At 34.8% G+C, this 12,339-nt stretch overlaps 1 protein-coding gene across 1 annotated transcript; it reads left to right on the forward strand.

The window, feature by feature from the left end:
• The first annotated feature begins 9,084 nt into the window (after window positions 1-9,084).
• LOC126720335 (organic cation/carnitine transporter 3-like) lies at window positions 9,085-10,809 on the forward strand. Its single transcript, XM_050422672.1, has one exon. It carries the CDS (start codon window positions 9,150-9,152, stop codon window positions 10,722-10,724), a length of 1,575 nt encoding a protein of 524 aa, XP_050278629.1. The 5' UTR covers window positions 9,085-9,149; the 3' UTR covers window positions 10,725-10,809.
• The last annotated feature ends 1,530 nt before the right edge of the window (window positions 10,810-12,339 follow it).

A 12,339-nucleotide genomic window follows, 5' to 3' on the forward strand; every position in this document is an offset into this window, starting at 1 on the left:
TGAGTTTGTGTTCTTGTTGTTATTGCTTAAGACACACTTCAATCTTAATTAATGTGATTTTTTATTTTTATTTCTGTTTTTTATTTTTTTATTTAGTTAAATTTAATAAATTATTTTTTTAAATTTAAATGCTGACTTGGCATTTTTAATGACAAAATAAAATTTTTTATTATTGTTTTAATAATTTTGTTTGCCACGTAGGTCAGTGCCCTAACGGCACTGACGGAAAGGACTAAAACAGAAGACGTTTTTCTAAATAGGGACTAAAAACGGTAAAAATAAAATATAGGGACCAAAGTGAGAATCCTGTGAAAATGTAGGGACCAAAATGTGCTTTTCGCCTATAATTAATTGTTCATGGTTGCGAATTTAAAAATATAGGCTCTACAATTAGGACAAATACGATATTCTAAAGTATCAACTTCAAAGTTTCTACTTTTTTTTTAATAATGATAAAATGGTTCAACTTGGTGTTCAATGAGAGTTTCTCTGTTTCTAAGAAAGCTTTCTCTCTAGCTTCTATTAGACAGTAGAATAGGGGTCACTTCTTAACAGAGGTGTTTATTTAGTATTCCTTGAGATAATAATGTTATTTCTAGGATTTGTTGGGTTTTTTTATCGTGGGATTTTGGGAAACAGTTGTGTGTGTGCCTTTTTTTTTTTTCTTTTTTTTTCATTGTTATTCTTGTTGTTTCTTAATACAATGGAAGATTTGACCACCAATTTGAATCACCTTATGCTACCAGACAAGGAAGGGTCGGGTTGCTATCTAGATGAAGAAGTGAGTTCTCAAGAATTCTTCCTCTGCAAAGTTTCTAACAAAAAGGGCGTGAAACATTGATGCAATAGCCAAGACCTTTACCCCACTTTGGTGCACTAGAAACAAATTTAAGATGCAAAATATGGGAAACCATAGAGGGTTGTTTATGTTTGACAATAAGGAAGAGGCTGACAAAGTGATCTAAAGCAAACCCTGGAGCTTTGACAAACACTTAATGGTCATAGAAAGGTACGGCAAAAATCTTTCCACTAAAGAGCTGAAATTTGATAGGATGACTTTTTGGATGCAAGTTCATATCTTCCTATCAAGTTTATGAATGTGAAGGCGGTAGAGAAAATCTGTGATGTCCTTGGCAGAGTTATTCCTTCTGCCAATCCAAATGAAACGGAGGGAGGAAATTTCATTTGTGTCAGAGTTTCAATGGACATAATCGTTCCTCTGTGCTGTGAACGTCTTGTATCATTGGGAAGAGAGAAGGAAGTTTGGATTAGCTTTAGATATGAATGCTTGCCTAACATATGTTACTGGTGTGGCTGCTTCAACCATGATGACATGGATTGCGATATATGGTTGAACAGCGAAGGCACTTTCTTACAGGAGTAGAGGCAGTTTGGTCCAAGCCTCAAAGCACCACCATTTTCATCCTCACAAAGGAATGTTATTTCAATTTCAGTTTCTACAACTCTTGGCAGAATTCATTTTTGACTTCGACAACTATTCCCATGGCTAAAACTAACACAGGGAAGTGAAACAGGTTCCGCTTGACATACATGAATCGGGACTACACCCACCACCAACCCAATCTAGTTCAGGTGCTCAGAAACTAGGAAGAAACGGTTCAAAAGAGGTAGTTACAACGGAAGTCAAGGAAACCATTACACACATTAACTCACCATCATCAGAAACACTCTAAAGTGCAACCCTAAATATCAATAGCCGCACCTCCCCCTCAGCCACACGGAGCTTTGAATTGCAACTTAATGAGATTGATGCAGCTTTACATGTTATTGATCCTATTAAATTTCCTATCCAAAAAAGAAACCCACCAACACCTTTAATTCTAGATTTAAGTCCATTCACAACTATATCCGTTGCCAACCATTCAACACTCCCTATCTTAATAGGAAACCTTCCATCACCATTATTTTCAACTTCAAGTCCCACAATTACTCCATCTGTTGCCAGCAATGTAACATGTGGCAAGCAAGAGACAATTAGGTTTTCTTCTTATCCACCTAAGCAGAGATGGACCAGAATTGATAGACCGAACCAAACTGATTGTGGTCCCTTGGTTCATGCTACTTTGAGCCATGGGAAAAGAACTTTAATGCTAAGGGATGACCACTCCGAGCTACCCAATAAACATCTTCAGGTTTCAAGGAGTGAGAAGGATGACAGTACTGAATTGGTGGAGGTTGATAACCATCCCTGCCAGTCACAATGAATTGCCTAGTTTGGAATTTTCTCGGGCTTGGAAACCCGTGTACAGGGAAAAAGTTTGGAGATATAATCTGGGCAAAAGATCCATCTGTCGTGTTTATAGCTGAGACATTGGCAGATGAGGCAAGGCTAGATACAATGCAAAGAAATATTTATTTTGATATATATATATATATATATATATTTATACAAAGGTGGTTCCAAAAGTAGGTCGAGGTGGTGGTTTAGTTCTCTTTTTGAAGTCATAAGTGAATTTGGTGGTGGTTGGTTCATCACACTACTATATGCTTGTGTTAGGACATATGTGAAATTTGTTAAGAACATATGTCATATAGAATTGACTAATCATTTGACAAAACGCACTTTACTTGTAATTGGGTAGATCTTGGATGTGTTTAATACTTCAAGGGACAAGAGTTCAAGTCTAGTATTGAAGTCATGCAAATCTGTCAAAGAATCAAGTAAAGAAGTGTTGTTTATTAAAACTCGACAGATAGCTCGACAGATGTATCTATCGAGAATTAATATATAATTCTCGACAATTCTCGATAAAAGTTGTATCTATCGAGAATTACGAAATTCAAATTTTCAGATCTATTTTTCATGCATATCCAAGCTATTTGTGTAGGGTTTCTTTTCTCACAACCCTAGACATATATAAAGATTATTTTAAGGGTCGTCTAAGGTGAAGCAACTTGTCGCAAAGTGATTACTCACTCAAATTATGACCGAAGACAATTTGCCCTAGTTCATCTTTTTCTTGAAGAAGCTGCTGTGTCTTTGTGCTGAGGGTTTTGTAACCAAGGAGCTTCTTGATCTTCATCGTGTGGATGAACAGAAGAACTTTGCAGCCAACATCTTTCTCAAGTTGGTGTGTTAGTCACGTACTGGGATCCATGCATCGATTGGTTAGTCACGTACTTGGAGTCGTGCATTGAAAGGAGAGATTGTCGCTACATTACAAGTGTTTATCGAGGCACTACAAAAAAATCGTCCTGTCCCAGTGTTTTTTTCCCAGCGTTTTTACAAACCGCCGTAATAGATAAGCCTATACCAGCGCTTTTTGCCGGCACTTTACAAAGCGCTGCCATAGGAGGCCTATAGCGGCGTTTTTCAAAAATACTGGTATAGGAAGCCCAAAAACGCTGGGATAGGGTTACTGATTTCACTTAGGGAAAGAGCTATCCCGGCGCTTTTGGGGGGGGGGGGGAGATGGTCTATTGATGCATGCCCCTATTTCTATTGTGTTTTCTCTCTTCTTTTTACCACTTTATTTCTTTCCCTTTTTCTTCTCTGTTACTCCTCTCTCAGTAACCCTATCCCAGCGTTTTTGGGCTTCCTATACCAGTATTTTTGAAAAATACCGCTATAGGCCTCCTATGGCAGCGCTTTGTAAAGCGCCGGCAAAAAGCACTAGTATGGGCTTATCTATTACGGCGGTTTGTAAAAACGCCGAGAAAAAAATACTGGGACAAGACGATTTTTTTGTAGTGCCTCGATACACACTTGTAATGTAGCGACAATCTCTCCTTTCAATGCACGGCTCCAAGTACGTGACTAACCAATCGATGCATGGATCCCAGTACGTGACTAACACACCAACTCGAGAAAGATGTTGGCTGTAAAGTTCTTCTGTTCATCGACACGATGAAGATCAAGAAGTTCCTTGGTTACAAAACCCTCAGTATAAAGATGCAGCAGCTTCTTCTAGAGAAAGATGAACTAGGGCAAATTGTCTTCAGTCATAATTTGAGTGAGTAATCACTTTGCGACAAGTTGCTTCACTTTAGACGACCCTTAAAATAATCTTTATATATGTCTAGAGTTGTGAGAAAAGAAACCCTACACAAATAGCAGGCGCTTTTAAGAGCGCTGGGACAGCTCTTTCTCCACAAGGGAACGTAGAGACCTGTCCCAACGCTTTTAAAAGCGCTGGGACAGGCCTCTTTCCACAAAGGAACAAAGGGACCTGTCCCAGTCGGGGGGGCGGGGGGGATGGTCTATTGATGCATGCCCCTATTTCTATTGTGTTTTCTCTTTTCTTTTTACCACTTTATTTCTTCCCCTTTTTCTTCTCTGTTACTCCTCTCTCAGTTTTCACTACTTTCGTCCCTTGGGTCCCTCTCTTTTGGATGCTCCCTCCCCCCCCCCCCCCTCTTATTTTTATCTATGGCTACTACCCCTCTTTATAATGGGCTGATTTCATGTGATTTCTCCCTTTTACCCCTTGAGCTTTACCAATTGTTTTTGGTTTGTTGTAGACATCCATTCAGGATTGCCCACCAACCCATTGGTTGCTCGACCACTACCACTATTGGGTAAACCCAATGCATTCTCTTTCTTCCACTATCCCATTGGTTGGTGACATGGTCTTTTTATTTTATATATATATATATATATATATATTTATATTTTTGGTTTTTTTAATGTTATTTTAATATTTGTATATATTATTTTAATGTATAGAATTGAAGAATAGAAAATGTAATGTATGGTGAATTGTAAAATAGTGTGTTAAAATAATAAAATAATATTTTTAATGTGTTAAAATGACATTTTTTATAGAACATATGATGTTGATGCTCTAATAATAATAATAATAATAATAATAATAATAATAATAATATTATCTTCGGCAATATGGCACCCCTAGAGAGCTTCCTATGGATTCTGATGTACTTATCCTTGAATAGTTGAATAAATTCCACTCTTTCAACCAAAAAAATAATTGCTGTCCAGCCACGAGCTTAAATGGCCACAGAAAAATATTAATGTAAGAATTGAAAAAACTCCCCTCCCCCTAAAAATATCCAAGGATGAATGATTATGGGAGTTTTGTTGATGTTACTTTCTAGCAAAATAATTGTACAAAAAATATGATTTATGATGATTTCCAATTTCAATAATGAATAAGAACAAAATTTCTTTTCAACCCGTCATGTCAAACGGCCTGTAGACTGTGAATTTAACATTTCTCGTACAGTACAGTTGTGATAAATATGGATTCATAGCACTGGCATAATATTAAGTTGGTCATTACAAAATTGCCTCATGAGTACACAATGGCTCTGAAAAATATCAACACAAAAAAGAAACTCATGGAGAGCTTACAAAAGAGTGACCACAATCAACCTCAATCTAGCACTAACATATCCTAATAATATAAAGTCCTAACAACAACAAAAAATTAAATAAAAATGAAATCCATCAAATGTTGATCCAAGTACACATCATATATCTCATGTTCTAGCTCTTCCAGTCCCAGCTCCAGCTCAAACTCTACCTTTTTCAAAAAATACCTTGTGAACTCTCTTACTTAGTTCTTTGTAGCCATTGCCCATGTCTTACTTCTTTAACTTTTCTATGTGGTTGACAACCTAATTTAAAGAAAAATAAATAAATAAAATGTATAAAGTAAGTAATCCTTGAGAACAAAAAATAAATGACACTATTGATAAAACAAGTATGCAAAATAATTTCCAAATTTACCTCTTGGCTATATTTGTAATCTGGTTGCTTGGAATTATAAATCAATGAGCTCATTTGGGAAGTAGATGAATTCTATAAGGAATAAAATATAAGAACACATTATATAAAAACAAAGCTTTGTACATATAGTTTCACATAGTATTGAATGAATGAATTGTGCCAATTTACCTGATTAAGTTGGGCTACAACATTGGTACCTTGCAACATAGATGTAAATGGTACATTTACATAACTCATGTCCTAAATAGAAAATAGCTTGTAATTAGGTATCAAGTATAGCAATCAGATTATGACTATACATTATATATATACCTGAGAATGCATTGTCCAAGGTGAGTAAGATTGACCACATAAGTTAGCACTTGTAAAGCCTGTATAAGAGTAGGGATTACATGGTTGACAGACTGGTGTATTGCATGCGCCACCAAATGAGACATTTGAATGTTCTTCAACTACTTGTTGTTTTCTTTTTCCTATGAAATTGTACACAAAAAAAAATCACACACAAAATCAGAATTTAATATACAAAAAATATTTAGTGATGATAAAAATGTTAAATTGTATATTTAGTTTTTAACAAAAAGTTACTCACTTGAAGAAGATGCATCTTTAGATGTGTTTGCCTTGCGCTTCTCAAAGTGCCCTTTAAGTCTAGTATTTCTTAAACCTTTTGATCTCACACATGGGGGATTTAACACTAACACCTCATTTGGCAAGCAAGGCATTTCATCAGTGGTGTCACATTGTATGACTTCATTCTCTTCCACATTTGCATCTACACCAAACTTGACCCTTGATAACTCCCTTTCAATTTTTTCATCAAGTTCCAATAGCAATTTTTGGCAAATTCTCTTAAGGCTATCCTCCCCTTGACTTTTAGATATGATTGTATTAGCTATTCGCATCATGCTATTACGCCATACTATCTTTGCCTCTTTATCATTACTAAGTGAATGATTGTCTTGTTCATAAGTTATCATCCCCTTCTTAGCCTCTTTTGTCCAACGTTTCAAAATGTATTGACTTGGAATTCTAGTTAAATTTTTTATACTAAAAACCCGCAATGCATGACAACAAAGAATCCCCAATGACTCAAATTTCTTACAAGAACAAGAAATATTGTTATTAAGACGATCAAACCGGACAATGCGTACTTTTTCACTATTTTCTTCTTTGACCTCGAAAACACCAATTGTATCTTGGCAATCAACTTGTTCCCAAACCATTGCAAGACTATCAAGAAATTGATTTTCAAATAAATTGAATATCTTACAGGTGTAAACTTGAGCTGCATGACTCAAAATGCCACTCTTCTTAACTGCTTTTTGTGGGGCACCTTGCTTGCATCGAAAATCTTCATCCAATTTCGAGGAATGCATACCTGCCAATACATTTTCATATTCAATTACAAACTTAGTGAGACTAATTGATTTATTTGCTATACCATTCAAAACATTGTTCGTGCTCTCACTCCTCAAGGAAGATTTAAATTCAGCTTGAAAAAATCCTTAGTGAATGCAGTGCTCCACTTATGTCGAATTTTGTACATCATATTAAGCCAATGATGATTCTCAATATCAAATCTTTGTGTCATTTGATCCTATGTCTGTTGAAATTCCAATTCTGAATCACAATATTTTTGACACTTGTTGAACAAGTACATAAACTCTGAGTTAGAGTTTAAGTCTCCTAAGCGAGAAGGAGCATAATAATATCTAGGCTTTCCTTTACGAATACTAAAACCCATTCGCAATGCATAATCATTATATAAAGCATATGCTTCATCTACATTATGGACCACCTTATTCAACAAATTTTCATCACTATTTTCTAGCCTTGCTACGAACATGCAGTCCCCTTCAATTTCTTCAATATCACTTGGTTTGCAAATAACTACATCAATTTTTATGACAAATATAAATATTAGAAACAAAATACTAAGAAAATTACAATACAATAATTATATCATTCTTCTTAAACGCCTATGGTACACTTAATCACAAAACTCTAATGTTTAGGCACAGTAACAACAACAATGTTTTAATACCAATTTTTTTAATATTTATTTATTTTTTTTTTTTTGGGATTGACTATGGATAACAACAACAATAACAACAATATTTTAGTCTTAAATTTTTTGGGTTGATTATGGATACTTAATAAAAAAATATTATAATAACAAAAAATTAACAATATATACAGTAAAAAACAAAAATAAATAAATCATTTATATATGAAAAAAAAAAAAAAGAAGCAAAATCTTAATGATATTTTTCTTCGGCTAGACTATAAAATTCATATCATGTAAATACAACAAATTCAACACATTTTTATATAGTTTTATTTGAGAGCAAGTATATCACCACAAATTCTTAAACGTTCTTGCAAAATATAAATTAAATCAAAACAATACAAGACAAAATATACCTTTATCACTTTCCTCCAAGTCCATTTGTACCATGCTTTTACTTGAAACCAAATAAAATAGTATTCTGGTTTGTTCTCTCCGCCGCTTGTCTTTTCCTTTGCTTTGTTTTGTTGTCTTTATGGCTTTTAAGCCATTCAGTTGAGAACCCTACTATTATATCACTTATTTTATTGATGTGGGCCCATGTGTTGCTTCATAACCCGCCAACTCAAATATGCAAATTTTAAATGTGCTGGCAATTCAAACGGTAACAGACGTTAACAAATTCTCCTTTATTACAATGAGCTGGCAGTTCAGGTGAGGTAAGCAAATTTTAATTCGCTGGCATGCTCCTATTGGCTGGGACTACAAGGTCAGCATGCTGACCTTGTAGTCCGGGACTAGGCAATAATTTCCCATTGACTCATAAAGACCTTGGCATAATACATTAATAATACAATATTTGTTGTAAATGCTTTATTTTTGTTCTAGCATCTATTATGAACAATGCCCCTTTCCGAATACATTTAATTGAATCGCACAGAGACAAGAGGATAATTGTAGAATGGTCAGTAGAGTCGGCCATGCATTGCCAGCGAGCTACAACATTATTCTAGAAATATTAAATCGAACCAGAATTTAAAAAACTGTAGTTGATCTTTCTAAGATCAAATAAAATATTAGGAAAATATTTATATTCATTATTTCAAACATATATTCGATGAAAAATGTTTAAATTTTAACATGTAAAAGTAGCTGGAAAAAAAAAAAAAAAGAAAAAAAAAGAAAGAAGGAAACAATGGATGCATGACAATCAAAACCCATACAGTATTTTTCCAAGGTTAAGTAATGAGTCATACATAGACATAGATGCTACAATATTTTTCCAAGGTTAAGTAATGTGCGATGTATGTCATACATAGATGCTAGACGTGGCATACAGTTTTAGACTCTCGCCTCTCCTTAGCCTAAGCCTTTATTCACTCACATTTCTCTCACTCCAATTCAGCCTTTTCATAAACATAGTTCGAAATGGCCGATTCAACACCACTTCTCTCCCAACCCAACTCGGCCGAGTCACAAAGCACCACCCCACCTCTAGAGAAATACCATCCATCCGTTGATTCCACCATTGAACGGTGTATAGGAGTATTTGGGTGGGCCCAATTCTTCCAAACTCTGCTTGTAAACTTGGCATGGCTATTTGATGCACAACAAACATTCATCAGTGTCTTCACTGATGCATACCCAAAATGGCACTGTACTACTCATCAACATGGTTGCAACTCGGTCTCCAACATTTGCTATCTTCCAAAAAATTCATGGGCATGGGATTGGCCTTCCTATACATCAATCATATCAGAATGGAAGTTAGAATGTTCTTCTTCCATTATCACTGGCTTGCCTGCATCATCTTTCTTCATGGGTTGGCTAGTGGGTGGATTCGTTCTTGCCACACTTGCTGATTCCTCACTTGGTCGCAAAAACATGATCTTTCTTTCATGCCTAACCATGTCCCTATCTTCTTTGCTTACTGTCTTCTCCACCAACATATGGGTTTACTCAACTTTAAGATTGATTTGTGGGTTTAGCCGTGCAACAATTGGAACTTCTGCACTTGTGTTAACGGCTGAGCTTGTGGGTAAGAGGTGGCGAGGCCAAGTGGGTGTGATGGGATTCTTTTGTTTCTCAATTGGCTTCTTATCACTACCAGCTATAGCTTATTTGAATAGAGGTTCATCTTGGAGATATCTTTGTTTATGGACTTCTATCCCAGGAATATTTTATTCTATGCTGGTTCACTTCTTTGTTCGTGAGTCTCCCAGATGGCTCTTTGTGCGTGGACGAAAAGAGGAAGCAGTTGCCACGTTGAAAAGCATTGCAACACCTAGCCATAGTAGTTGTTTAACTTGGAGCTTCTCTGAGGTTTCGTTTCAGGAAGAAAGATGGAATAATGGGAATGTTTTCTCGACTATAAAGATGTTGGTGCAGAAAAGATGGGCTTTCCGAAGGTTGTTACCGGTTTTGGCGATTGGTTTTGGGATTGGAATGGTGTACTATGGCATGCCATTAGGCCTAGGAAACTTGTCATTCAATCTCTACTTGAGTGTCACATTAAATGCCTTATCTGAGATACCATCTTCATTGATCACTATCTTGCTTATTGGTAAGTTGAACAGAAAATTTTCTGTGCTTGCTTTCACTACACTTAGTGGGATTTTCAGTATTATGTGTGCTTTAAAAGGTGAGGTGTGGACAAGATTGAGGATTGGACTTGAGCTAGTATCCTTCTTCAGTTGTTGCACTGCGTTAAGTATATTATTCATATTCACAATAGAGTTGTTCCCTACTTGTGTGAGGAACTCAGCAACTTCATTGGTGAGACAAGCAGTTGTGTTTGGTGGTGTGTTTGGTCCGATGCTAGTAGCTGAAGAGAGAAGAGATGGAGGTTTATCCTATGGGGTGTTTGGGTGGGTGATAGGCTGTTGTGGGCTGTTGGCAGTATTTTTACCGGCGACAAGAGGTAGAGCACTTTGTGATACAATGGATGAGGAAGAACGAAAAGTGAAGGCAAGTTGTAATGGTGAAGGTGATCTATTGGCTTAATTAGCTGTTGGTTATCTCAAATTATGTAAAAATTGTGTGCAGTGATTGGTCAAAAATCTTTAAGATAAACAACATTTATCTTTCATCAGAATTTTTTTTTTTTTTTTTTTTTTTTTTGATTTTTGAATAATTTAATAAGATTGATTTGGTTGCATCTTTTTTTTTTTTTTTTTTTTTTTTAATTTCTTTTCTGAGTGTATGTGAATTTGGCCTGGATTTTAACCATATAAAAAGGAAATACAAATTCTCTCTTTTTAAAATTTTATTTATTTATTTATGTTTCACTGTGTGAATAACGTGTAAATTTATAAGCATCATGTGCAAAATCCTTTCAAAAACATCATTTGTTCATCTCAAATTGAAATGTCTACTAAAATGATATATTGTCAATATCATATTTTGTAGACAGCCTGAAGACATAAATATATGAAATAGCAGACAAGTAAAATTTTTCAAACAAAGCACCCACATACTTTTTAGAATTGATGAAGAATCTTACAACAAGATCGTCTCTATTTTACTTGAAATAAAGAGAATTCATTTCATTATTAAAATTTTATTTTATTTTTAAAATGTAACAGTATATATACAAAATATTACGTCACTTAGAAATTATAAATGGTGTGACACTATATTATAGCATTAAATCAACTTATTTATAACCTTTTTCATAATGGTGTGACACTACATTATAGCATTAAATCAACTTATTTATAACCTCTTTCATGACAGGTTACCAACGCTAAAATTTCAGACATGAGTATATGGCTATGGTAAACTGGGGAAAAAACATTTGGCAATCCATTAAAGCATTGTGAGGGGTGTGAACTTTATATTAGTTTTTACATAGGTTATTTTTTTTCATCCTTAAAATTTGTAAAGATTTTTAAAAAATAGTTTTTAGACAAAAATAGGGATGATTTATTATTATTTTTTTTTAAAGTTTAAGGACAGAAAGTGAAACATTTCCAATAGTTTAGGAACAAAAAAGAACTTTCCAATAGTTTAAAGATGAAAAATGAACTTTTTAAATTAAGTTTTAGGAAGAAAAAAAAAACGTAAAATTTAAGGATCAAAACAATATTTTAGGCTTATTATTTACTTTTGGGTATAAAAATACCTTACCCCGTTTAATCTACACTGCCCACCTAAGTTTTCTTGCTTTGAAGAGTTGATAGGGACGGGTTTTGCTTCCCCCCGCCCCCCTCTTATCCCTAATGTATATATAAATATTTAATTTTTTCATATATATATATATATATATATAAATAATTGAAAGCTCGAATTTGAATGAAAACACAAGAGCTGTTTAGGCCCTTCCAAATTAAAATTACGGCTTGGTTGATTTTACTCTAACTTTGACTAAGTGCGGAATAGAGTAAATGCGAGCGGATACACAAAATAATTACTCTAAGCCATATTCATCAAATCATAGTAGTAAAATGAATGCTAAAAGAGTAGGAAAGAAGAATACAAACACAAGATAACATGTCGATGTGTTATCAAAGAGGAAACCGAAGAACTCAGTGAAAAATCTCTCTGCCGCCCTCCAAGCAGTAAATCAATTCACTAGAGAATAAGTTGGAGTACATGAATAATTCTACCCTATGTACTC

Source organism: Quercus robur, chromosome 4 (assembly GCF_932294415.1).
Source record: "Quercus robur chromosome 4, dhQueRobu3.1, whole genome shotgun sequence".
Taxonomy (NCBI): domain Eukaryota; kingdom Viridiplantae; phylum Streptophyta; class Magnoliopsida; order Fagales; family Fagaceae; genus Quercus; species Quercus robur.

Excerpts from the sequence above, each read along its gene's own strand:
- LOC126720335 (XM_050422672.1), top strand. The coding sequence starts at position 9,150 with ATGGCCGATTCAACACCACTTCTCTCCCAACCCAACTCGGCCGAGTCA.